At 39.5% G+C, this 27,848-nt stretch overlaps 2 protein-coding genes and 3 non-coding genes across 6 annotated transcripts; 2 read left to right on the forward strand and 3 right to left on the reverse strand.

The window, feature by feature from the left end:
- The first annotated feature begins 655 nt into the window (after positions 1-655).
- On the forward strand, positions 656-9,670 carry LOC110951238 (zinc finger protein 271-like). 2 transcript variants are annotated; one of them, XM_022194211.2, is made up of 9 exons: positions 656-1,018; positions 1,499-1,586; positions 2,521-3,197; positions 3,627-3,839; positions 4,041-4,125; positions 5,195-5,487; positions 5,761-5,874; positions 6,230-6,362; positions 7,901-9,670. In XM_022194211.2, the coding sequence occupies exons 1-9, from the start codon at positions 980-982 to the stop codon at positions 8,524-8,526; spliced, it is 2,268 nt and encodes a 755-aa protein (XP_022049903.1). In that variant the 5' UTR covers positions 656-979; the 3' UTR covers positions 8,527-9,670. The 2 variants fall into 2 exon arrangements, with proteins under 2 accessions (XP_022049903.1, XP_022049904.1); XM_022194212.2 differs by having other exon boundaries at positions 657-1,029.
- A 1,373-nt stretch (positions 9,671-11,043) lies between these two features.
- On the forward strand, positions 11,044-26,538 carry tmem116 (transmembrane protein 116). Its single transcript, XM_022194200.2, has 11 exons — positions 11,044-11,422; positions 12,748-12,794; positions 14,418-14,481; positions 14,757-14,888; positions 20,233-20,337; positions 22,233-22,282; positions 22,393-22,476; positions 22,641-22,776; positions 24,086-24,230; positions 24,501-24,580; positions 25,639-26,538. Exons 1-11 carry the CDS (start codon positions 11,354-11,356, stop codon positions 25,807-25,809), a joined length of 1,083 nt encoding a protein of 360 aa, XP_022049892.2. The 5' UTR covers positions 11,044-11,353; the 3' UTR covers positions 25,810-26,538.
- trnae-uuc (transfer RNA glutamic acid (anticodon UUC)) lies at positions 19,169-19,240 on the reverse strand. Its single transcript has one exon. It is a non-coding gene; the product is annotated as a tRNA-Glu (tRNA).
- On the reverse strand, positions 19,683-19,754 carry trnae-uuc (transfer RNA glutamic acid (anticodon UUC)). Its single transcript has one exon. It is a non-coding gene; the product is annotated as a tRNA-Glu (tRNA).
- On the reverse strand, positions 23,658-23,729 carry trnae-uuc (transfer RNA glutamic acid (anticodon UUC)). The gene has a single exon. It is a non-coding gene; the product is annotated as a tRNA-Glu (tRNA).
- Positions 26,539-27,848: the final 1,310 nt, after the last annotated feature.

Genomic DNA, 27,848 nt, shown 5'->3' on the forward strand with positions numbered 1-27,848 from the left:
TGAATGAGCACTTTTTAAGTTATGTAATATTTCAGTTTGCGCTGCTTGAAGTCCCTCTGAGGGTTGCTGGGTTCGTTTTCTTGTGTTCATTTCAGCTTTACATTTAAATCTGAAAGTTGGCTGTAAAACCTTCACTCTGTAGCATGACCTAATTTCAGTTGTGATCAAAAACAAATTAAATCGATTACAGTACAGTAGTAAAATGCTACTAAAATATTGTGGAGTAATGCACATCAGAACAAAAACAATCGTATGAAATGACTTAAGAGATGGACAGTTAAAAGATAAAGGAAATAAAATAACAAAAAATGAAATGTACATCAAATAATTTCAGTAAAATTATTAATTATTTAAAATGTTGCGAAAGAATATTGTTGAGTTACGGACTATAAAGAAGATTGAATACAACAGTAAGAGATGGGTAGTTAAAATCTAAAAATAAGAGATTTGGTAGATTAGAGATTGCACAGTTAAGTTGTAATTCACAATATTAAATTGTGTAATGTAACTAGAATATAAAAAAGGATATAGGATTGTATAAATTTCAAAACCATAAAATAACGGAAAATAGTTTTTCCTCCTGACCTTCAGATGAACTGCAGTTCCCTGTTGCTCCTCCTGCTGCAGTGTTGTTGTAGTCCCGGCGGCGGCAGCAATGAGCGCTGTTCTGCGCGCATGGAATGAGCGAAGGAGACGCGTGCGCCATGTTCGTTTGAGGTGGGATTCACTGGCGTCCTGTTGGAGTAAAAGTTGTGTTTTGGATTCTTCGCCTTCAGCTGATTTCTCCTGACAGGTTGCTTGGAGCTTTGTCCTCCATCATGTTACCTGACAGAGGCGGACTCCAGCGGAGCTGAGCTCCCAGACCTCCGCACGGACGGAGACACCTCCCACGGAACTAATTAGCATTAGTTAGCCACTGCTTTAGTCCAACGCCGGCTGCTGTCGGGGGATATTTTTTTTAGACAAAAAAGGCTTTTCCATGCTTCTCTGTCGTCTTTGTGCTTCATATCTACGAAAAGTACGTTAACGGTACGTGTGTGTCTTTTTGTAGTTCGAAATTAGCACGCAAAGTGCTACCAGTTTGAGCTAATTAATGCTAATATTAAATGTAACGGCGCTGCTCAGCTTTGATTGTCTGGATCGATGTTTAACACGCCCAGCTAATTAACGGTAATGTATCATAACGTGATAGTAAGAACAACAGCCACAGCAAACATCCAGTCTGCAATCTTTGCAATCATAGAGGAGGGAAAACATTACAAAAAATGAATATCTTAGATATTTAAGAAGCAGGAATCACAGAATGTAACCAGATAATAAAATCACAATCAAGCAGATTAGTCGATGTTCAAAGTAGTTGGAGATTAATTTAATAATTAACTGACTACTTTTTGCAGCTGTAGCTTTGACCTGTGCTAAAAATCAGGCTTCCAGTTAAAATGAGTAATGGCAGAGCAGGACAAACTGATATCTGACTGCATCCTTGTGTTTATTTCAGAGGGCTGGAGGAGGACATCAGAAGATGAATGAAGTGAAGATGGAAACAGCGCAAACGGCAGAGGGCAGTCAGCAGCTTCCTGCTAACGGTCAGTGGTCAATTATTTCACTGTGATGTTGAATTATTTTAGCAGAAAACCACAGATATATCAGCTCAGTGAAATATGTCACGACACAAGTCCTGTGGTTTAAAATCTCATGTGTGGCCTCATGAGAACTGATCAAGCCGCAGATAAATCTTCCTCCCTCTGCTTCACCTCATTGCTTTCTACTGTTCGAAAAAGCTTCTTATGTCCACAGTTGTCCAGTCTTACCTAAATGAATTGGTTAACTAGCTTCCATGAGATATCAACAATGACAAATCCTGTAACCAGAGTCTGTTTTTTGCACACTCACACAAAATGTACGAGGGTCCAGTGGTGTGCTGCTCGGATGACACATGGAGGAGCTAAAACGTTGATCACAGATGTGTTATTTTTAATGCCTGATCAGAATGACAGATGAATAAACTGTTCAGGGCCATAACCTCTGTTCCAGCCTGTCTGTATGTTTTTTTTTTTTGTTTTTTTTTTAATTTAAGCATAAAAAGACATTCAGACATTGAACAACTCAAATGAGGTTTCTGTAAAGTTTTAGAGTGTGTTAGTGTCATTAAATCACAAAATATATGAGGGAAGTAATCCATGAGGACAAGCAGGGCTGATGTTAATCTGTCATAATGTAAATCTGAATGTCTGTCTCTAAGTTGCTGCTTCTGTAAAGTTGTTGCATTCTAGAAATTTTCCCACTGACTCCAACAGAGAGGGCAGTGTGCTTAAATTGCCAAGTTCAGTGTTTGCTAATTATTTTGAACAGTGACATTTTACTTGAAAAAAATGACCAAAATGATCATTAAGTTGTCAAAATAGTTGAAGGCTAACTGTTGGAGCACTGATCAGTTTACTGAGACCTGAACAGCAGCTGGTATATTCAGCGTACATTATAGTTTTGTCTATTTTATAATGTCAGTATTTTTTCCTGCAGAAGACGAGACTCCTCCAGACACCACCAGTCTCACTGCATCAAGGCAAAGAAGAATTAAGAAAAAAAGCTGTCATCGCTGTTCAATATGCGGCCGCGAGTTCGATCGTCCGTCCCGGCTGTCGGATCACATGAGCGCACATGCCGGCTACAAACCGCACAGCTGCTCCATATGTGGCAAACGTTTCACCAAGAAGGTGAATGTGGTGGTCCACCAGCGGGTGCACACCGGAGAGAAGCCGTACTCCTGCCCCGACTGCGGCGTCAGCTACACCCAGCTGGGCTGCCTGCGGAGGCACCAACTGCAACATGCCGCCGAGAAACCCCACCGCTGCTCGCACTGCGGCCGAGGATTCGTCCAGCGGCGGTATCTCATCCAGCATGAGCGGACACACACCGGAGAGCGGCCCTTCTCCTGCCCGCTGTGCCCCAAACGCTTCGCCTCCAAGTCGGGGCTCGGCGACCACCAAAAGACCCACACGGACCAGAACCTATACCCCTGTTCGATCTGCGAGAAGGTTTTCTCCACGCCGTCATCTTTCAGGGATCATGTGAGGCTGCACACGGGTCAGAAGCCACACGCTTGCACGCTGTGTGGCAAGAGCTTTAACCGGCCGGGCCTCCTGAACAAACACTTGCAGAAACACAGCGAGCAGGACCACATGGTCGAAGCTGACAAGGTGAGGGACTGCAGCAAGGAGTCACTATGTTTAAAGATGAATTTCTGGTCATTTTCTGTCTCTTTACGGTCATTTTCTGTCTGTTGGTTTTGTTTCTGTTTGTGGTCATTTTGCGTCTCATTATGGTTGTTTTCTGTTTTTATGTGGTTCTTTTTATGTCTCTTTGTGGTAATGTTGTGTGACTTTATGGTTACTTTGTCTTTTTGTAGGTATTTTGGTTTCTTTGTGGCTGTTTTGCATGTATTTCTGGTCATTTTGTTGTAATTTTTTTGTCTGTTTTGTTTCTCTTTGTTGACATTTTGTACGTCTTAGTGGTCGTTTTCTGTCTTAGTGTAATTCTTTTTCATCTTTTCCTGGTCATTTTGTGTATCTTTGTGGTCATTTGTGTATCTGTCTTGTCATGCTGTGGTTGTTTTGTGTCTCTTTCAGACACCGCAGCTGTCCACCTGCGACATCTGCGGCCGTGTGTTCACCAGATCGTCGCGGCTGAAGGAGCACATGAGATCTCACACTGGGGAGAGGCCGTATCAGTGCGACGTCTGCGAGATGCAATTCTCTACACTGAGAGAGTTGAAGGAGCACCAGGAGACCCACAGCGAGCAAGGAGATGACAACGTCACCATGACTACACCGAGCGACCAGGTGAGCATCATCACTCTGAGTCCTTTCCATTCAGTTTAGTCTGTATGGAGGCACACTGTATCAGCGTGGTCCAAACGTGCTGTATAACATTTTTACTAATTAAAGGGCTCACAGGAAGAAAGAAATTAAACAGTTCATTAGATGGTCTTCATGAGGTCAGCAGTTTAAGGCGGCCGGCTCAGTTTCAATAATGTGTTCCAGAAACCAGACGAGCTGCTCAACAGTCTGAGGGAGGAGGCAGATGGAAACGAGGAGGAAGCAGAGATGGTGGTGCATTCACTGACCGGTGAGAAACTCTGAACATTCTGCTGCAACACAAGACTCAGACAATACCAAAGAAAATTACACAGAATTGCATTTACACTTTAATCACAATTTAAAAAGCTCCAGATGGAGCTCAAAGCTTGAAATAATTTGAACACTGGGGCTAAGACTTTACGTTGTTATTATTTATCTAGAACAGGGATCCCCAAACTACGGCCTGCAGACCGGATACGGTCCGCCTCTACATTTGGCCCGGCCCCCTGAACAACACCAGAGACGCATTATGATTTTTTTTTTTCTCAGTCTGGCCGATCGAGACTAACACACACATAGAACATGACATTTTACTGGAACCTACAAAAGGTTCAGTGTTTCCTCTAGGACTTCTTTCTTTTTTCTGTAGGCGGCAGGCTGCCCGCTTAACTTTTACCTGTTGAGATTGTGCACGGCACAACAGAAAATTAATGTTCTACGGACTTTTTTTCTGTGAAGAACCCAGAGAGGGTTATTTGGTTATTATTTATTTCATAAACAGTGTTATTTATGCCATTAGTAGTGTTATTATTTATTTCCTGACTTTTTTTTTTTCTGTGAAGATCCCAGAAAGGGTTATTAATATTTGATTATGTGTGGCTTTCTGGAAAACAATGTTTACGTTTAGGCACCCCTGCGATCATCACACTTTTTCTGTTACAAACTGACCCCGGCCCCCCACCAGAGAAGGGAAAAGTTATGTGTTAAGTTTGGGGACCCCTGATCTAGAATAACCTGACTATAATGAATATTAGGGCTAAGACCCTATAACAACATCATTATTATTATTATTATTATTAATTATGAGACATTACCTAAGAATTTTAAATATTTAGCTAAAGTAATTGATAATTATGGAGATGAACTTGACTGGAATGAAACTTATGTCGCCACAAAAACTGAAAACCCACCAAATCCAAAGGTTCTCAGGATTCACTCTATTTCTTTATTTCTTTATTTTAATCTGTTAATATAAATGCTGGACTTCATACATCTGGCTGCATTCAGGAACAACCTCTCTTCACAGTCCTTTACTCCTTTCTGGTTCTGTCGTTTAGACGACAGTCCGAAGAAGCTCCACAGCTGCTCCGTCTGCGGTAAAAGCTACCCGATGCCCTCCAGGCTCAGAGAGCACTTCAAGATGCACATGAGGGAGAAGCTCCACCACTGCTCGGTGTGCCGAAAGGTCTTCAGCACCTCCTCCAGCCTGAGGGCCCACGAGGAGACGCACAGGACTAACAAGCCTCATTCCTGCAGCGTCTGTCCCAGGAGCTTCCAGACACCTTCCCTGCTCCGCAGCCACATGAAGATCCACATCCAGGACGGACTCATCGCAGATCCTGCTGCCAAGGTAACCTGCAGGAGTACTGGGAAGCGATGCAGGGTTCAAATCAACAGTTTTTCGTCGCTGTACACACAATATTTGTCTGTTTAGATCAGTGGTAAAAGATCTTTCTGTTCATTGACCCAAGTTGTTTTTGTTCAGAATAAAATGCTTCAAAAATGTAGAAGAAGGGATTAAGACCAGATAGGAAACAAATGCGTCATTTCTGCTACAAAACTGGACAGCTGACTGTGAAAAGGATTCTATTTGGAACCTGGTGAGATGTTTTGTGTTTTTCAGGACTCATCGTCAAACTTGAAGACTGAGAAAGAAGCGAAAGAATCAATGGAGGAGGAGGAAGGTGTGATTCAGCAGGTGAAGGTGGAGGAGGAGGAGGAAGTTTTGGATGAGCAGGTAAGAAAACTGCGCATTTTAAATGAAACTTGTGTTTTCGAAGGATTGTTTTGTGTTTTTCCAATAACATTATTTTTCACATATCAGAAGAATGTCTGCAATGTCTACATTTCGACATTTGGCAGAATCTGTACAATATAAACAGTGTGTGCGTGCGTATACTTTTCTACTGTGTCCCTACATTTTTGTACAACTCCCTTTGCTACTGTAACACTGCAGAGTTCCTCACTGTATCGTTAATAAAGGATTATCCTGTTTTATCTTCTTCTGTAAGGTGAAAATGTCCAATATTAACTTATAAGTGCAGTTTACTTCCTTCATGCTGTCTCACTACATCTATCTGGTGAACCTCCAGGACTCAGAAGACCTTTCTACCACTGAATCCACACCGGTGCCTGGTAACCACGGCAACCAGCTGTTGGAGGGCCAGATCAGCGGGTTGATAAACTCCGATGGAGAAGGAGAGGACTTCAAGCCAACATTCATTGGTACGTCTCAGCAAAAGCTCCTTTGATTTGTATTCCCTCTGGTCAGGTAGAACTCACTCTGACCTTTAGGGGGCACCAAAGAAAATCATTGTGTTCTTTCACTCCTCTGTCCACAATGTGTCCATGGCTGTCCTTCAGATGTAGATGAACTGCTGAGTCCTTTTCAGCAGTTCCAGCCAGTTAACTTCTTGAGTTCATCTGAAGCCTTCAGCAGTGAGATGGTTTCTGCTCCATGAAGCTCCTTAAAGGTCACAGCAAGAACTTTCAAAAACTGCTTTAGCATGCTGTGGCAGCACTTTTAAAACTGTTCCTGATGCTTTAGCGTGACTCTCACAGTAAGTTTTGTCCTGTTCTGCCTTCCCTGAACGTTGGTTGTTTGGTTGCAGTTAGTTTGGCAGACAAACGGTTCTTTAAATAAGAAACATTTCCAGGTGTAGTCTGAAGGTGAAATAAAAGCGCTTTAAAACTCGACACATGTTCACTACATTATCCAGCTCAGATTAAAGTCTTAAGAACAGCTGATGTAACTGCCACAAGATGTAGAAAAGGATTAGTGAATAGTCTGTTTGCACATTGCTAACATATAATAGAAACACTAAGAGAAATTAGCACTGGTGTTCCAACCACATTAGAATGAGAGAGTTCACTTTATGCACTCAATATAGTCAATGTGCTCAGATTTCCTCTGCTCTATAAAACAACAGCAACGGCCATTTGGAATCAACACTGAATCAGTTATAGCAGCTCAAACTTTACCCAGTGGGCTGATGGAGCTGCTGCACACCAGGAGAGGCAGCAAATGCTAAGCTTTGTGTCATTTTACATCAGTTCACAATAAGTAAGTAAGTAATATGTATTTATATCGAACCTTTCACAGATACAAAATCACAAAGTGCTTTACAACAACAATAAAACAAAAACCATAATAGTAAAGGTAATAAACTGCTAAAACAGGAGAGCAACAGCTCAAGTGCAGTGCAACAAAACAATAAATAAAATAAAGCAGTTACTGGTCAACCAAAGTCAGAGTAAAAACGTTTTCATCTTCCTCATGAAAGCTTCATAGGAGTCGACTGATCTCAGCTGTAGGGGAAGATGATTCCCCAGTTTCAGTGCGAGAGCTTGGAAAGCACAGTCACCACAGGTTTTATACTTGGAACAAGGGACAACAAGTAATTTATGTTGGCCTGACCTGAGAGCTCTATTCAGGATGTACGGACAAAGGAGGCCGGAGATGTACCGTGGTGATTGGTCACGTAAAGCCTTAAAAGTTAGCACCAGTATTTTAAAATGTACGTGAAAATTGAGCCAGTGAAGAGAGGAAAGGACTGGGGTGATGTGGGTTCTCCGGTTAGTTCCTGTTGAAAGGCAAGCAGCTGCATTTAATAAGACTTGTGTCACTCTGCTAAGTTTTGAATCTTGTCTGATTATTTTTACACCTTTGGCAATTCTGCTCTACCTCTGTGATTTGCCTCCCCTCCTGATAAGCTCTGCCTGCAGATACTTCAGTCTTCTGTCTCTTTTCATGTCTGCAACAGACCCAGATGGACGCTCAGACCAGCAGACCGATGACAGCAGTGCCGAAGGTAAAAATAAGCACTGCTGCCAGTTATGCGGCCGCAACTGCTTAAAGGCGTCTGCGCTGAAGACACACCTGCGGGTTCACTCTGGCGAGCGTCCGTTCCAGTGTCCGGTCTGCAAGAAAAGCTTCGTGCAACAGGCGCACATGATGGAGCACCAGAGGATCCACACCGGGGAGCGTCCCTACACCTGCGACGAGTGCGGCAAGAGCTTCACCTTCTCCAGCGCGCTGCGCCGCCACAAGCTGCTGCACACTGACGCCCGGCCGTACCAGTGCACCGTCTGCCAGAAGACCTTCAAGCAGCAGAGCTCACTCAAGAGCCACCAGCTGACGCACTCAGGCGTCCGCTACCAGTGTCCGCTGTGCAACAAGAGCTTCAGCCGCGCCCTCGAGCTCACCTACCACGTCGACGTGCACTCCGAGGCCCAGCCGTACTTCTGCAACATCTGCAAGAAGAACCTGAGCGGCGCCCGCCTGTTCCGCAAACACATGAAGAAGCACGAGTCTCCGAACTCGAAGCTGTCGCTGAAGAAGCTGCCACAAGCAGAACCAGGAGAGACCAAGACTGTCTCAGAGGTCTGACTAGAAAAAAGACACAGAGGGAATCACTGAAGAGGCCTTTGACTTCTCAGCAGCCAATCACGTGCAGTACAAGTCACTTAGTAACCAGAGCAGCCAGTCAGAGTTTCAGGCTGACGAAGGACACTGAGCTTCATCGTGCTTCAGATATTGACACTTCTGTCCAATCAGAGGAAACTGGACGCCTTCAAAGAGCATTTTGGTTTTGAGATGTTTGTGTGTCATGAGCAGAAATGGAGTCTGGACATTGTTAGCCTAGCTTAGCATCATAGCTGCAACTGATAATCAATTAGTGTCAACTAATAACAGCCAACTGAGTTTTGATTAACTGGTTTGAGTATTTTTTTCAAGAAAAACATCAAATTCTCCAGTTCCATATTAGACTTTTAAAGATGTCATCATAAACTCTGGGAAATGCCGATCAGTATTTTCAGCTTTTTCTGACATTTAGAGACCAAAAAACTGATTGATTGATCCAGCAACTAATTCACAGATTAATCAAAAGTGAAAAAAAGATCATTTCAATGAAGTGTTTTCTCTCTAAAATTCTTATATTTAAGTTTAGTTAGATTTTTCTCAGCACAAATCTGATTTTCTGTTGGCTAAACGAGGCTAACAATGTCCCACAACCACAAGAATAGTCTAATCTACTGTCTCACACAAAGAGAAAAGAGGCTGTTTGGAACACTCGCATATCTGTATGTTCATGTAAACAGCTGCTGTTTCCCTGAATCTCTGCTCTGCAGATGGACGGAGCCAAATTGGCTAAAAAACAAAACAAAACAGAATTGTCATTTAACCAAAGTGTTGTAGCTGCCTAAACCAAACAGGAGGCTAAATGTGGAGCCAGTTTATTTCTAGGATACGGAATGAACAAACACACACCGACAGTTTTTTACATGAACATATCGCCATGCTAGTGTGTTCTAAAGTGTGAACTCAAGCTTTAAGTTGGATATTTAGTGCATATGAGAGTAGAAGGCGAAGCACGGATCGGTGCCTTCTTTAAACTCTGTTATGTTGGTTACTAACTGATGAGCTGCTGCAGAGAGTCGATGAAATCAATGTGGTCAAATTCAACTATTTAAAGAAGGAATGTTCTGTCAGTGACTGTGAATCAACGCTAAATAAACGTCTTCAATCCAGATGAAGGTTTTGACACTTCTCTAATTCCTCTTGTTATTCTCTACTTTCATTGATAACTTCTAAGTACCTGGACTCAGATTAAGGCTTCACAACATGTTGTGGTCTTTTGACTTTTTATCTCACTGTCTGAAATAACAAAAAAGTGTGAATTAATATGAAATCAGTCTGATGGTTGTGGACGGCTTGTGGTTTTGATTTAAATAACAAAAAACGTGTGACCTGTTGAAACCCCTCGCCGTCGTCCATCAGGTCGCCCAGCAACCAAGACGTCATCTTCAGCTTCTTAACAGCTTCTGGGAGAAATAACATGTTTAAAATTTCAGATTCCACTCAGCATAACAGCAGTAAGTCTGTTCTGTTTCTCCTAAAACAATCAAGTGAGACAGTTTTGTTTTCCACCAGCAGGTGGTGCCAACAGACGGGGACAAAACCTGTCCGCTGAATCCGTTTACCATCAATTTATTTCAAGTTTGAGGTTCTTTATAGTTGCACTAAACTACATTTCTAAAGAAAACACTGAAATTGAAATACTGAGTCAATTCAACATTTTAGTCTCTAAAGTTTGGTACCAAGTAGGCATAAAAAATGAGAGAAAATGAGCCACGGAGTGACTGTTTTTGCCTGTTGGAACCAGTTTTATAGAACAGCTCAGTTTGATTTATTGATCATCAGTTTAAACCAAAAAATGTATTCTGCACATTTCTTTTTGATTCCTGTTCAACCAAAGTATAATCCTAATTTAGCATAAATAATTAGATAAGTAGTATGATAAAATGAATACATAAAGAAAGGTGTTCAAATGGAAGGACAAATAAATATAAAATGTTAAAAAAAAAAATGTAAAGAATCTTATGGTGCTAACAGTATTTTTTTTATTAAGAAGTTTTTTAGCTAAAGTAAAGAACAAAACTTTGATAAATCTCAGATTCAGTGTTATTTGGACTCTTTAAAACAAGAGATGAGTGTGACTTGTCACAGACTAATGTTTCCATTAATTAGATTTTCTAACGTGACAGCATCTAAACGAAGTTTTCACAGGTCACATGTAGGAGCTAAAATAAGAATCATTGGAGTTTTAAGCAGCAGTAAAATCAGTTTAATGTTCGAGCAACAAATAGATTTTAGAATCTTTTAAATGTATATTTTAGAATTTTAGTCTTTCTGTACTTTGTGGATTTTCTTTTAAGATTTTACATTTATTTTTTATCTATTTGATTTTTTTAAAAACGTTTTTTTACTATTATTTTACTATTTTATTAGTTTTTATTTATTTATAACATTTTAGATTTTAAAAATATGTTCTTGTATTATAACATTGCCATTAAATTGTATAGCATAATTATTCAACATTTAGTTAAAAATGTATTTCATTTTAATTAAACTGGGAGTATTAATAAGCTGAAATGTTTCAAAGCACGTGGCACTGAGCAATCCGTTTCTCCTGAATTTAAATAACTGAATTCTGTCCTGCAGGTGGCGCTGAAGACAAACATCATTAGTCCTCAGTCTGGTTCTGATCCAGCTCCAACGTGTGGTTAAACTGGTAGTGGGCGTGGCTCAAATAAAAGTAGGAGGGGTCAGTGTAGTGAGATCAGAGCAGAATATAAACTCTGAGCTGCTGCATGTTTCTACTTCAGATCTGCAGCTTCTTTTTGACTTCAATCAACCTCAGAGCTTCTTCATCATGACGCCTGCAGAGATTTACACCAACAGCTCAGAGAAAAACACGACCGGAGCCGAGGACTGGACCCAGGTCAGTTTATACTATACTTACATACATATTATGTATGTAATATATTTAGAAATAATACTGGATCACTGATGGGTTTAATGTTGTTAAGATGGAGACCATTTAAATGAATTATGCTTTAAAAATTCTCAATGGAATCAATAATGATCAGGATTAAATATTTGTTATTTAATCTGCAAAACATCTGCAGCCCGAGGAGTAGAAATATACAATAAATAGGGTTCTGTTCCTGTAAATCCTCCTAATCTGAGAGTCTAACATCAGTTTCTAATCAACACAAAGAGTTTATTTTAAAAAAGTGACTTCACATGATTCATCACATATATTTTTATCTAAACTTTTATTATTCAGGACGTATGATACAGTTTCATGCATTTATGTGTTTATTTCTATGGATTTTAGTTTGTATTTTTTTTATTTGCATTGTATTTATTTATGCATAACAAAGGAATAGATATTTATAGTTATGTTTTTAATATTTTATTTATTTTAATATTATATTTTATAGTTGTAAATGTTATGTCTTTATTCTTTACTTTTACTGTTTTTGTTCAAAATTGTTTTAAGTTTTGTTTTTATAGTTACAAATTAATTTTCAAGTCTGCTTACTTTTTTATTTTTACTTGTAGTATTTTTATTACGTTTTTATTGATGTATTCTTTTATTTAAACATTTTTTGTTCTTTATTTTTATTTGTTTGAATAGATTTGACTGTATTTTATTTTATTGTTATGTTTGTATATTTTATGCATATGTTTTAAATGTATTTATGTGTATTAATATATTTTGTATTTTTATTTATTTAATTCTGTTTTTATTTGACTGTTTTTTTGAGCGTGTGCAGCAGTGAGGCACGACGTCTCAGGGGAGTGAGGAGTCCCATTTCGGTTTTTGCTGTTGAATGTTTCAAGTGCTGCATTCGTTCATTTCAGTTTTAGTTTTCAGTTTCAGAACTTCAGCTCAGAGAGGACAAAAATGATGAGTCTGAAAAATAACTGGAGAGTGTGAGAGTCAGACTGAGAAACGTCTTCGTGCTTCAGCTTCACCTTCTCTGTTTGTGACTCTTTCACTCTGCACATCTGCAGCTCATAATGACTGAGCACAATCACAGGAAGTCTGGAGTTTCACTGCAGAACCACATGTGGATTCATCCACCGCTGAAAATAGTCCCCAAAAAAAACAACTCGAACACCACAGCAGGCAGATGACTTATGATACCGTGAGACTTTCTTCAGTAATTACCTGTAAATGTGTGGGCTCAGAGCTCAGAGCTGTGGATGATGAGGAGCTTTAAGCAGCAGAGATGAACTCACTGTGTCTGTGTGCAGGTGTATGAAGCCGTCAGGTGGATCCAGCTGGTCATGGCTCTGCTCAGGTCGGTCACTGCAAACACTCGATGAAAACACAGCAGACTCACTCAGTGTCGTCTGATTATTACCGTCTATCTTTATCTAACATAAACGGAGAGCTACAACCAGGAGTTATTCTCTGGATGAATCTATCAGCTGTGTGGGTCCACAAATGTCAGAAAATGGTAAATAAAACAAACAAACAAAAAGGTGGCTCACTGTTACTTCAAATGTCTTATTTTGTCCAACGAAGTTCAGTTTACAGTTGGAGAGAAAGAAAGAAACCAGAAAATATTCACATGTAAGAAGATGCAAACCCAGAATTTGCTGATTTCCATTTTAAATAATTTAGAAACACACAAATCAGCCACATTTTTTTAAAAATCTAGATTTTTATAATTTTAATATTTCACATTGTGTTTTTAAAACTATTTAGATTTTATTTTAATTGGAACATTTTAGAATTCTAACATTTTACATTTTGAACAGCTTAATGTTTAGAAATGTTTTTTGTGTATTTTTTGTATTTTTGTGCTTAATTTTTTAAAATGCATATTTTACAATTATTTTTTTATGTTTTAAATTGTAAAATATTTTCAAATTTTAGAATTTCGATATTTATAATTTCAGTATTTTTTATTATTACATTTTATGTTTTCCAATATTAGTAATTTTATGTTAATTATATTTGATTTTTGTATTTTGTATTTTTACATTTTTTGCTTTGTATTTTTTTGAATTTCTAAATCTTATTCTAGTAATTTTATCTTTTTTTCTATCTTAAATCTTAGATTTCCCAAATAATTTTACGATGCATATTTTACATTGCATTATTTTGGTTTTTATCTGTAACAATAAAAATTTTTAAAACTATTTTAAATATATTTATTCATTTATTTTACATTTACTGATAATGCAGTAAATGCAGTCTATTATAACTTTTTACACTTAACAGATTCAAATTCACAGGGAATATGATCAACAAATAAACAATGCATTATTTAAAATTATATAAGGTTATATTGAACAAATTAATGCATTAATATTTATTATCCTACAATGGATTATGCAAAAATGAGCCATTCTGCAAGACTGTTTCGTAATAATGAATATTTACTTGATAGAAAGCAATGGAATGCGTTTGTCTGCTATTTCTATTATATCTAAAGTTGTCTCTACTTTTATTTATTTTATACATTATCAGAATTCCTTTTTCTATTTTTTCAAGTAAATTTTGCACATCTTAGACAGTTTTTCATCTTTTTACATGTTTTGTTGCTCCATGTGAAGCTCTGAACTGCCTTGATGCTCTAGAAACTCACTGTCGGCTCATATTCTTCTAATTAAGACTCTCAGCACATTAAGCTTTAATTTCTGGCTCATTGACGCTGCAGGGGCTGATGGGAAAAAGCTGAGAGTTCAGAGGTCACAGCAAAAACACAATAGAAGAAGAAAAAGTTCCATCAGCATGAAATTATTTGATCAGAGCTCGTTTCTTCATGTCTGTCACGTTTAATGAAGCAGATCTTTCACACTGGATTCACTGTAGAAGCAGGTTTACACGATTAAATCAATTCGTCTAAACATGATTGTGTGATTTTAACTCAGTTTATATGTTGATATGAAGTTTTATGTGATTATATTGGCAGTATTCTGGGTTCCGGCTCCATCATCATCTGTGTGATGCTGCAGAGACTCAGCAGGATGCCAGAGGTCAGTTTATTTTATTATTGTTCACACAAAAATATTCAGTTTACCATCAGATACAGTAAAGAAATGCACTGAATCTGAAAAAGGTTTGACAATTTTCTTTTAAATTATTATTTATCATTTTTTAAGCCTTAGTATACATACATTTTCTTTTTAATGACGCAAATATCTGTTAAATTGCTGCAGTTTATGACTATGTTTATGTGTGTATGCAGCTTACAGTGGATGTGTGTCATGTATTGTGTGCACTGTGACATGATAAAAGTGTGTGTTTGCAGCTGCAGCCTCTGATCCAGCTCAGTGTGGCCGACCTGCTGCTCGCCGTCTGCTGGCTGATCGGAGCTGTTCTGTACTCACAACGCTGCAACAGCTTCAGCACACACTGCTACAACCTGCACACCGTGGAGCAGGTAACACAACAACACGCAACACTGCAACCTCAACACACAACACTGCAACCTGAACACACAACGCTGCAACCTGAACACACAACGCTGCAACCTGAACACACAACGCTGCAACCTCAACACGCAGAGCTACAACCTGAACACACAACGCTGCAACCTGAACATGCAACACTACAACCTGAACACACAACACTACAACCTGAACACACAACACTACAACCTGAACACACAACACACAACACTACAACCTGAACATGCAACACTACAACCTGAACAGGCAATGCTACAACCTGAACACACAACACTGCAACCTGACCACACAGAGCTACAACCTGAACACACAACGCTGCAACCTGAACATGCAACACTACAACCTGAACAGGCAATGCTACAACCTGAACACACAACACTACAACCTGAACACACAACACTACAACCTGAACACACAACACTACAACCTGAACACACAACGCTGCAACCTCAACACGCAGAGCTACAACCTGAACACACAACGCTGCAACCTGAACATGCAACACTACAACCTGAACAGGCAATGCTACAACCTGAACACACAACACTACAACCTGAACACACAACACTACAACCTGAACATGCAACACTACAACCTGAACAGGCAATGCTACAACCTGAACACACAACACTGCAACCTGACCACACAGAGCTACAACCTGAACACACAACGCTGCAACCTGACCACACAGAGCTACAACCTGAACACACAACACTACAACCTGAACATGCAACACTACAACCTGAACACACAACACTACAACCTGAACACACAACACTACAACCTGAACACACAACACTACAACCTGAACACACAACACTACAACCTGAACACACCACACTACAACCTGAACATGCAACACTACAACCTGAACATGCAACACTACAACCTGAACATGCAACACTACAACCTGAACACACAACACTACAACCTGAACATGCAACACGACAACCGGAACACACCACACTACAACCTGAACACACAACACACAACACTACAACCTGAACAGGCAATGCTACAACCTGAACACACAACACTGCAACCTGAACAACAACCTGAACACACAACACTGCAACCTGACCACACAGAGCTACAACCTGACCACACAGAGCTACATCCTGAACAGACAACGCTGCAACCTGAACACACAACACTGCAACCTCAACACGCAGAGCTACAACCTGAACACACAACACTACAACCTGAACACACAGAGCTACAACCTGAACACACAACACTGCAACCTGAACACACAACACTGCAACCTGAACACACAACACTACAACCTGAACACACAGAGCTACAACCTGAACACACAACACTGCAACCTGAACACACAACACTACAACCTGAACACACAGAGCTACAACCTGAACACACAGAGCTACAACAAGAAAAGCACTCAGAGAGTGCAGTACTCCACCAAGGCTGCTCAGTTGTCGTATGATGATAAGTCCTGATAAGTCCACAGCGGTCGATTTGCAGTAGGATCATAATCATGTGATCGTCAACAGGCTTGTTGTCATAGTTACAGTGACGCCTTACCGCTATTTCACAATGATACAGAAATCTTTAACGAATCCGTGGATCAGACTATAAGCTGCATCACTGCCAAAATCTAATCACTTGATCCTTGTGTCATTTCTGACCTTCCCTGAAAATTTCCTCCAAATCCGTTGGTCCATTTTTGAGTAATGTTGCGCACAGACAGACAAACGTGTGCCAATCCCCACATAACTCTGCTGTATTCCTAGACAGAGTGAAGCTACATATCCACTAGAAGCGTTTTTTCTCTCATGTAAACGCTCTGCATCTGAAAATCACTGCTTGGTGGTCGGTCTGTAGCGGGCCACTATGTGTGTGACAGAGCTTTCAGTTTGAGTCTGGCAGATGCGTCGGACCAATTTTCTCTTTTATTTTCGGAAATACTTCAGCGAAAAGTATTTCTGAAAGCATTTGAATCGAGAAATCGACAGTTGCTGAATCTGTCCTTGTCTTCATTTAGCGATGGCCAGTTTAGACATTTGACGAAAGTTTTGCGATGCGGTGGACCTCCACACGCTGCGTCAAATTTGCATGTGTGTTTCACATAGACAGTGAATGGGATGCTGGAAATTGCTGGATCTAGTGGACACTTTATCTTAACAACCTTCACACTGTGGAGCAGGAAACACAGCAACACACCCTGAAATCCAGAAAACCAACTACTTTTTGCAAATTGTTTCAACATTACTTCAAAAAATTTGAAGTAATGTTTATTTGGAGTATGTTAAAATCAACATGGGATCAAAAACAAACATACAGCAGAGCTAATGTTCAGTTTAATGTGCTTCAGCAGGTTGCTCTCGTAGATGTCCATCAGCAACTCCTGCCTTCGCTCTGATCGATGATTCAAATTATAGAATGTTGAGATTTGAATTCAGGGATGTAAGCATTCAAAATTTGAAATGTTGTGATTTGAATTTCAGGATTTTATTATTTTAATTTTGGGAATGTTGTGGTTTGAATTTCAGAATGTTATGATTTCAGTTTTTGGAATGTTATGATTTCTAGTTTCAGAATATTATTCGAATTTCAGATTGTCATGATTCAAATTTCAGGATGTTTGGGCTTCAATTTCGGGATGTGATAATTTCAATTCAGTGTTGTAATAGTAGGATTTGAATTTTGGAACATTATTTGAATTTTGGAATGTTATGAATAGAATAGAATAGAATAGAATTCCTTCGATTCTCGCATCAAGTTTCACTACAAATGAATCAATTTCACATTCACAGAGCATTTATAGATAAATATAAAGTGTATAGGGTAGTAAGGTGCTAGTAGACACTCAGTGTGAGTGTTTGGATATTAGCAGCTTTTCCTGCGTAGTGTTTTTTCTGAGACGCTTGGAGAGATCTTTATCATTATGTTCTTTATCAATATGTTTACCCAGGAAGCTGAAGGCAGGAAGACTTTCATATAGTTCCTGTCGATAGTTTACAGATCAGGTTCTGTTCAGCTTTTTTGAAAGTCAATGATTCGTTGTTTTTTTGAAGGCTCTGGCAGACAGACGTTGTAGATTTGGTTTACATTTGTTGGTTTTAGTGCCCAGTTCACTTGTTTCCTGTCGGGTCCAAACTGTAAGAAGTCGATCCCAGTGGCATAGTGTTAAACATGCTGTGTCATTCATATCAACTGTGGTGTGTTTAAGGTCACTGTCTGCAGGTTTCTAGGGGAAAGCTTGGGTCTTTTTCTGTAAAAATTTGTTTTAAAGATGTTTAAGAATTCTCATTTCCTCAAGAGAAACCGGTGCGTGAGAGTTTAGTCCGACTGAGCCACAGAGATGCTTCACCGCTGGAAAATCTCAGCTTCCTCTTTGGAAATGAAACAAGCAACCTGAATTTCCATTTTAAAACAGCTGATTTTCACATGTTTATCAGATAAACCTGCATTAGAGTCTTTGAAAGCCTCAATTCTGGGGATTAATGCAAATTAGCTCTGTAGAAGTTAACTGCTGTGTCATCATTAGTATTATTACTCTTTAATAATATTAAAACTGTCTTTTTCATAAATCTTTACAGGTGGTACAGGTGTGAATGCTGGCTTTCATTCCAAACACTTCAGTACTGCCATAACATCATATTTGACATAATAATTCAGATGTGTACAAGCTACAGTTTATTCCTATTATTGCTTGTATCGTAAAATTCCTTCTATGACATCATAAAACTGGTCAGATATGATATATAATTGTATTTGTCTTAAAGATCATCTTGAGTTCAGATAAACCAGAGTCATAACAAAATGTGGAAAACCTGCATTTATGGACAAACAGTTGAATTTAAAATGTGCCAAACAGTCGTATGTGTCAGAAAACATTTATAAACAAGACAGTGGATGATGGACAAACAGGGGATTTTGTGTTTCTGAACAGTTAGTGAAACGATATCTGCTTATCTATTGACGAATAACGCTATGAAAAGCAGAACTTGTGGCCTGTTAAATTTTTCTTTTGTTTTAACTGCTTCCTGATTTGTGTTAAAGACCTCAAATTGATAAACAAAAGTTTCAGCTCAACTAATCTGTTTGTAGCTTTATATTAAACAAATGTGTGTTTTTTTTAGAAGTACTTATTTGCATCAAACACTGGAGATCAGAGATTCTGTGCATGTTTATTTTATTATTCCTGAAGAAACCATGAATCTTGACATGGAGAGGTCTGATTACCTGTTGCAGATTTTGCATTTAATGCTGTGAACAAATAAGTTCCTTCCCATACCGGGAGTTGAACCCGGGCCGCCTGGGTGAAAACCAGGAATCCTGACCGCTAGACCATATGGGACTGTTACTAGTGCACATACTGAAGGACTCAGAACTTTTGATGTGTTTGTATCTAAGCTGACCCTAATGAAAGCTAGAAGCTGGCACTCATTGGTCTTTAAGATGCTAAAAGCTTCCAGGTAAACAATAATCGACTGCACTACTTGGTTTTCTCTGAACCTACATTCATTGTAAAACAGAAAAAGTGTCCTCAGATGAACTGAAGCATCAATTTACGATTCAGTAAATTCTCACAAAGACAGATGAACCCTGAGGACATGTTGGCAGTCAGAACTCCTGGTTTGACAGAATGAAGTTGAAGCTCATCAGCATTGTCTTCATCTTTCATTAAACCTGAGCGGTTTGAATGTCTGTTAACGGGCCTTAAACAGAGCAAATGTCTGGATTTCCCTTCTTCTCCTTGAGCAGAATTTTGCATTTAATACTATAAACAAGTAGAATCCTTCCCATACCGGGAGTTGAACCCGGACCGCTTGGGTGAAAACCAGGAATCCTGACCGCTAGACTATATGGGACTGTTACTCTTGCTGGTACAGAGGGAACCAGAACTTGTGATTTATCCCGTCAGGACCTTTTGATGTGTTTGTATATAAGTTGACCCTGATCAAGGCAACACTCGTTGGTCTTCACTCTCCTAGTGTTAGTGGTAAATGTTGCTGCTTACCACCACAGATAAAATCCTCTGTTTTGGTTGAGACTCTGGAGGGAACAGATCTACTAACTGCAGTCACCCCATCCACCTTCTCCTGGTGTTTTGGGTTCTTTGCCCCAGACGACCCGGTTCAGAGCTGATCCTGAACTGGGTCAGTTCTGGGGAAAAAATAGAGCAGCAGAACCAGGACAGAAACATTCCTGACCCACATGTATTGTTGAGAGGCAGCGACCCTGTGGTCAGCTGCTGATTCTTCATTTCCGTCTGCTCACTGAGTTTATTGATGTCCACAAAGTCAGACGAAGGGTCTGTTGGATAAATTCTCACCATTTGTGTTCCAGATTCTCTACATGGCCTCCTTCCTCTACACCCTCAACTACATGTGGAACCTGTACAAAGGAATCAGAGAGAAGTTCTACAGCTGCCTCAGTGGATACTCAGTACAGGTACACACCTGCAGTACGGTGGCCTTGAGGGACAAACAGCACAAACACGAAGCCACAAATGCTCAGTAGTTCTGTATGTGCTTCATCTTCCACCACACATCCTCCCTTCCAAGTCTGACAAAGTATTTTTTCAGCATTTGGAACCCTTTTGTTGGATTAAATGTTCAGAGGTTACAGTTGAGACACTGTTCAGCTTTTTGCTGCTAAATCTTGAGTAGGGTGACCATACGTCCTCTTTTTCCCGGAAATGTCCTCTTTTGAGAGGCTGTCCGGCCTGTCCGGCCGGCGTTTATAAAGTCCTTCAAATGTCCGGGTTTTTGATCTTGCCTAGCTTGAGCGCGTCACAGACCAGTGTATTTATCATTCACGTTGAATGGTTCCTTTGGAAACACGCTCTGAGAGGCGGAGTTTGAGCCGAACCTCGGATCACAAAGCAGTACAGAGGCGCTCCACACTCACTCACTCCTCGCAGGCTGACAGGCAGGTAGGCACACTGCGAGAGAACACTCGAACCGAAAGAAAATGCCGCAACGCAAATGTCATTTCACTGATGAAATGCGGAAAAAGTACCCCTGTTTTCGTCCGGGTCGTAAATGGGAGGCAGAATGTACAGTCTGCAAAGCTGGGACTTATGTCTCTGTGGCTAATAAGAAAAGGAAAAAGAAGGAAAAAAGACTGTTGACTTGAGGCATTATTTCTATATTTTTTTCATTTGCCATTACACACATTATTTTGAAGAATGGGCTACCTGAACATTGAAGAATAGGCTAACCTCTCTTTTTTCTTTTTGTTTAATATTTTGAGGCATTATTTCTATTTTTACATAATTGATAATTGGGAGGTTATTTTGAAGAATGGTACTCTACCTCACTTTTCCTAACTAAGGTATAAGTGTCAGACTTAAGAGAGATGATTATTTCTTATTTTGTTAAACATCTGAATACATGTGTTCCTACACAACTTGAGTCAATAACTATTAAAGACTAGAGCATGCCATATTTGTATGTGACTGATTATATTGTTTAGGAGAATTGCTTTAAATTAATAAATATATTATTTATAAAGCAACTGTTTGTGAGTGTTCTGGGCTATTTTTCTGTATATCCAGGTAAAGTGTTCTTTTCTGGGGAATTCAGAATATCTGTTTAACTGAGTTTGAAGCACAGAAAGCCCCCTGACCCACGGAAAAGCCCTAAAAATGGGGGGGGGGGGGACTGAAAATTTTTCGTTCGCGAGCTGGAAGTGTGTCCTCTTTTCAGAGAAACAGAATATGGTCACCCTAATTTTGAGCAACTGAGTTAGCTTTTTCCAAACACGGAGCTAAAGGAATAGTTCCTCATGTTCGTATCATATCATCATGAGTGCAGTTGATACGCTACATGGATGGAAATAAACACTGATGTCACCTCCATCTTGGCACATTTTCGATTTGTCTTTAGCATTGATTTCCATTTCCTACAATTATGCCTTTATATAGTTAATATGTGTTTTTTGTGGTTGTTTCTGTCAGTTTTGGACTGTTTTCTGTCTGTTTTTCTATGCATACTTGATTTGACCTGTTTATGCATATTTTTGTGTCTTTTTGGTCGTTTTATCACGCTTTGTGCTCATTTTGGCTCTTTCTTTTGATTTTGCATGTATTTCTCATTATTTTGTATATCTCCTTTGTTGATTTGTATCTTTTTATGGTAATTTGGCCTCTTTTTTTGGATTGTTGCTCCATTTTTTGAGTTTGATCAATGTTTTCTAAGGGGGATTTTGCCTGACTCGGTGCAAACAGGCAGAATTCTTAAAGTGTCACTCGAATGAAAACGAGCTAGAATGAGACAGTCTGTTAATTTAATTTCTGTGAGAATACAAATCTGTTAAATCATATTTCTGCATCCGTTTTGCAGTTTTCCAACAGAGTGAGTACAGCAGGGAAAATCACTGCGGTGCTTTCAGGGTGAGTGTGTGATGTTTGTCTTCCTGTCAGAAATGTCCCTCTTACCTGGATGTAATTTATTGAAGCACATCTGTACTGACAGGTGAAATGTGACCTCTGTTGTGTTTCAGTTTGTTCCCGGTGCTGCTGATGACACCGGTGCTTATCAAAGGAAACATCAGCCACTGTCAGGCCAACTTCAGTGAACCCTACAGGTGAGGAGGGAACCTGAGCCTGCTCACACACATGAAAGATAAATTTATCTGGAAAGTTTGAAAAAGGCATGAAGGTTGTATCAAGGTCTGTTTCATTCAGTCAAAATGTTGGATTTGTTTTATTTTCTTTGTTTGACCCTTGTGGTGCTCCGTACTGACACCAGGTGTCTGCTGATGCACACTGGAGCTCTGTACTTGAACTCGGAGCACCGGCCGATGATGCGACCCTGCAGCATGCTGCACCACTATCGTATCAGCGTCTTCCTCACCACCTTCCTGTTCACGCTGCTCAGCATCACTGTGAGTGTACACACGAGACGTGACTCGGCTTGATCTCACATCATTTTAACATCGAGTCGCCTCACTCGATGTGACTTGATGTGATTTGACATAATGTGTACCGAGACATTACTCGATATGATGTGACTTGACATGGCATAACTCAACGTAACATAACTTGACATGATTCAACGCGACTCAACACGACATGACTCGATGAGACTTGACATCATTTTGACATAGAATCACGTTTTGTCATTTGATGTGACTCAGTGTAACACGACTTAATAGGATGTGACGTGACTCGATGTAGCTCAACATTACATGACTCGATATGAAGTGACTCAGTGTGACTTGTAAAGAGCTGATGTCATGTTGACGTAGTCACATTGCATCACTCAATGAGACTTGAAGTGATTCAACATTGCATGACATGACTTGATGTGACTTAACTCAATATTCAAGACTTAACATGGTGTGACATGACTTGATGTAATGTGACTCAGTGTGACTCACCGTAATTGGACATGACATTACTGACACTTGACACTATTTTGACATAAAATCATATCAAGGTACTCGATGTGGCTCATCGCGTCTCAACATAGCACAACTTGACATGAAATGACTCGACATGACAGGACTCAGTGTGACATAATATGAGACGATTTGATGCGACACGAGACTTGACAAGAGTTGATGACATTTTGACTCAGAGTCAAAGCATTACTTGCTGTGACTCAATGGTCTTTACACTGCAAACATCGGTGGTCACCAACACATACGTAGCTGGTTCTGTTCTAGATTGTGAAAAGTTGGTCCTCTTTGTGGACTATAAGGTGCATCAGTATTTTGTGTCCCCAGATAGACTGATGCACCTTTTTCTTTATCAAACATGATCTTTCCCATACCGGGAGTTGAACTCGGGCCACCTGGGTGAAAACCAGGAATCCTGACCGCTAGACCATATGGGACTTCTCCACTTATTACCTCAAGAAAACTTCCTCAAAATAGTCCTAGTGCCATGACTAAGGTTTACTGTTGTTACAGAATGTTTGACTCTGACCTAATATTTGAGCTTTGAAGTGCTCATCCTTTGCTTTTACTGTAGTAAATCTGCTAAACACACAGAACTGTCCATTAAAATGATCTGTAAATTCAGTTTGGTTGAATCCTGACTCTGGAGGGAACAGATCTAGTGACAGTAACATGACTTGATGCGATGTAACTCGATGAGACTTGACGTGACTCCACTCGGTAGGACTTTAAATGATGTGAGTACTCCTGCAGCTGATCCTCGCTCTAATTAATTGTCCTCTTCCCGCTGCAGGTCCTCGTGATAAAAGCTCGGAGTATTTACAGGCGAGTTGTGGCCTCCAACGGTTACCTCGGCAACGAGCAGCGGGTCTCGTTCCGTGTGATGGACCGTCGGATGGTCCTGTACCCGCTGATCTTTGTCTTGTGCTGGGGTCCAGGTTCGTTTCAACACTTAAAGACTTGAACAAAGATTTAAAGAGTTAAATGAAGTGTTAAATAAAAAGTTAAAGAGTTAAAATAAGATTTAAACAAAGAGGCAAACAAGGAATTAAAGAGAGAAACAAAGCGTTCAAGAGGCTTACACAAAGCTAAAGAACTAGAACAGCTGAAGCATAGAGCTAAACAAAGACTTGGAGTGTGTCAGTGTGTTTGTTGTTGTGTCACATTAGCAGAGTTGACAGTGTTTGTGTGTCTGTGTGTGTCCTCAGCGGTGATTCTGGCGTTCCTGCGGCTGTTGAAGCCTTCAGCGGGTCTTGGTGATGCCGGAGTCGTCCTCTACATCTCACAGGTCAGTCTGCAGCAACACAACCAGAAAAACAATCGCAACACAACATCTGGATGAAGTATTTATGACAATATTCTTGTTTTGTTTTTGTTTTTTAATTTTGTGGTCATGTTGTGTCTCTCTGTTCTTTTTTGACTGTTTGACATCTCTTTTTATAGGTTTTGTGTTTCTTTGGAGTGGTTTTATGTCTCTTTGTGATCATATTGTGTGACTTTCTGGTTATTTTTGCTACTTTCAGTCTCTTTGGGTTGTTTTTATTGCATGTATGATTTTTTGTGTCTCTGTTTTTTATTTTGTCTTTGTTTTGTGTGTCTTGTTATTGCTGTTTCTTATCATTTTGTGTGACTTTGTAGTTGTTCATTTTGCCATTTTGTAGTTGTTTGTATTTATTTCTGGCCATTTCCCCCCTCTTTTGTCATTTTGTGATTGTTTTGTGTCTCTTTCTCATCATTTTTGTTTCTTTTTGGCCATTTTGAAGGTGTTTTGTATTTATTTGTGATCATTACTTGATTCTCTTTTGTCATTTTGTGGTTGTTTTGCGTGTGTTTGTGATCTATTCTGTCTTTTTGTGGTCATTTTATGTCTCTTTGAGATAATTTTTGTTTATGTTTGATCGTTTTGTGGTTGCTTTGTGTCCATTTGTTGTCATTTTCATTTCTGGTAATGTTGTAGATGTTTTGTGCCTCGTGATCATTTTTGTGTCTGGTCATTTTGTGGTTGTTTTCTGTCTCTTTGTAGTAGTTTTTGTGTCTCTGGTAATTTTTTGGTTGTTTTGTTTGTTGTCTTTTCCACCAAGAGTCTTGCTTCTTTTTGTCTAAAATGAAAAAAGTGACTTCCAATGGAGATGCACTCGATTTATTATCTTGATTAGTCTCCAGATTGTTGCATTTCCCACTTCAAGCCTTTGAGCTGATTAAAATGAGTCTCTGCTGCAGAATCACAGCTCAGAGATGTGAGCTGATGGAAAGCTTCATTAAAATCTAGGCAAAGTCACAGTTTAGAGACGTTTCTGCCGTGAGTTTGTGTCCCAGCAGTAAGCTCAGTGTGTCCTCTGTCCTCAGGCCGTCACCTCGGCCTCGCAGGGCTTCCTCAACTGCGTGGTTTACGGATGGACGAGCGTTCACCTCCGCCGAGCTGGCAGGACGGTCTTATCCAGAGATGTGAACACTCAGACTCCACTGCTGCGAGCACAGAAGGCGAGGAGCTACTCTTCTCTGAGAACCGTCGGCTGAGAGACGAAGCCCGAGGCCGATCGTCACCTGCTGCAGAGACTATTCTGAAAGTCTGGAGTTTCAGTTTCAGCTGGAGGAAAACCACCGTCTCTGCTCAGGACCAGCACCTCCAGCTCTGATCCTCAACCGCTGAGGCGAAAAAAAGGGAAGAAGACGACAGAGGGGAGTTTACAGCAAGAGGAAGAGCAACGGGTTAAAACAGGATTTGAAAGAGACAAAGAGACAGGTGGTCTATTTCAGACTCGTCATGTAGGTCACATGAGGTCGCTGGTCACCTGTGATGCACTGTAAAAAAACAAAAAAAAAACCTGTTCAAATCTGGCAGCTTGAAAATATGTGTCAAAACAGTGAATACTATGACATTCAAAAACTGTCAAAAAAATTCAAAAAACACACAAAAAAATACAACAAGTATCTGCAATATGAACGTTGTAAAATTAAACTAATATTTATAAAAATGCATTTTTTTTACTATAGACATCATTTACAGTTTTTCTTTACTGTCAATGTGTAAATTGGTCTTTTTTGTGATTTTACATTTCTAGGTATTGCCTACAATGTATCAAAACAGGGGAAAAAATCTGTAAAACAACTAAACTGTTCATGATTTACACTCATGGGTAATAAAGACTTTTTTTTTTTTACAGTTTGTGGAATCAGTGATTGAGTCTCAGGAGGATGGATGATGGTTTATTGTGAGAGAACAATAAACTTTTTGGTTGTTCTGCATCTGTTTGTGGTTGTTTTGTGTCTCTTTGTGGTCATTTTTGTGATTGGTCATTTTGTGGATGTCAAAACACAGATTCTGAGGAATAATATTCAAAACATTGTGACCCGTTTAAACTTTGATTAAAGTTTCGACCTGTGAGGATCCCCATCCTAGGCCCAGATTTGCTTCCAGAGCTTCTTCTTAATCGGCAGCACCTGATCAGACACTGCCCCACCTGGCTGCCACCAATCACCTACTCCTCTATTGTCTTTAAAACATACTCAGATTGGTTTTCTGTCTTGTTCTCCACCCTGGATCAGTCCTGCTGCCACATAGGAAATCTGGTTTTCCTGTTTGTACCCGTCCCACCCAGCTCTGGCAGTTAAGTGTTTTATTTTTTCCCTTGTAGGGTTTTTTTTGTTTGTTTGTTTTTGTTTTTGACTCTACTGCAGGGCCGGAGTGGGACTCATTTTCAGCCCTGGACTTTCATGCCTCAGACCGGCCCACTTTAGATCACTACTATTAAAATCATGTAATTCTAGCCTTGTCTTGTAATTCAGTGTGTTTTTCTAAAATATTTCCATTTCAGTGCAAGTAAAGGTTGTTTCACAATGAGGATTTATTCCAACATGAGTGCACATCTCCAACATTATTCTTTACAACAATATCAGAATCTATATTCTGTTCAAATTATTGTTGAAGGATATCCAAACCTTAAAAATGAAATAAAAGAAGAAATTAAAATATTAAATTTTAAAAAATTAAAGGTGTTGCACTTTCTAATCACTATCATCTCTTTTCCCTCTGCAAGGAAACGGTTCCATCACAACTTAAATCTCACAAATATGAGAACATCAGTTAAAGGGCTAATGTCCAACAGAATTCTTTACAACATCACAATGTCCTTTTTTGCAATATCAAATATCAAGCAAATTAGTGTTCACAGATATCTAATGCTCATGAATAAAGAATAATTATTGCACTGTTGTCTGCAAGTTTGTTATTCACAGTATAACATAACTTGCTAATGAAATTTTAAAAATGCTTTGATTTTCGTTTTATATTTACAATAGCAAGAAAATAAAATTGGTAAGATACAGAAACGAAAAAAGGTCAATTTTTTCATTTTCTGAGACTGGAAGTGATCATCAGCAAGTGTGGAGCCAAACAGAGTACAGTGCATAGACTGTATATAAAAGTTTTTTCATTAGTTTTCATGGTCAAAATGAGAGATCAGATGGCCGATCTTAAAATAAATCAATATTGATTTTTTTATAGAGCGTTAAAGTTTTGCGAAGGGGGCGGGGCTACTTGATTGACAGTCTGGTCT

The sequence above is a fragment of the Acanthochromis polyacanthus genome, chromosome 12 (genome assembly GCF_021347895.1).
Source record: "Acanthochromis polyacanthus isolate Apoly-LR-REF ecotype Palm Island chromosome 12, KAUST_Apoly_ChrSc, whole genome shotgun sequence".
NCBI classification, from domain to species: Eukaryota; Metazoa; Chordata; class Actinopteri; family Pomacentridae; genus Acanthochromis; species Acanthochromis polyacanthus.

Excerpts from the sequence above, each read along its gene's own strand:
- LOC110951238 (XM_022194211.2), top strand. The coding sequence starts at position 980 with ATGCTTCTCTGTCGTCTTTGTGCTTCATATCTACGAAAA. Across the intron at positions 4,126-5,194 it reads GGTGGTGCATTCACTGACCG|ACGACAGTCCGAAGAAGCTC; the intron begins GTGAGAAACTCT and ends TCTGTCGTTTAG. Across the intron at positions 6,363-7,900 it reads CTTCAAGCCAACATTCATTG|ACCCAGATGGACGCTCAGAC; the intron begins GTACGTCTCAGC and ends TGTCTGCAACAG.
- tmem116 (XM_022194200.2), top strand. The coding sequence starts at position 11,354 with ATGACGCCTGCAGAGATTTACACCAACAGCTCAGAGAAAAACACGACC. Across the intron at positions 12,795-14,417 it reads CTGGTCATGGCTCTGCTCAG|TATTCTGGGTTCCGGCTCCA; the intron begins GTCGGTCACTGC and ends TTATATTGGCAG. Across the intron at positions 20,338-22,232 it reads TCAGTGGATACTCAGTACAG|TTTTCCAACAGAGTGAGTAC; the intron begins GTACACACCTGC and ends TCCGTTTTGCAG.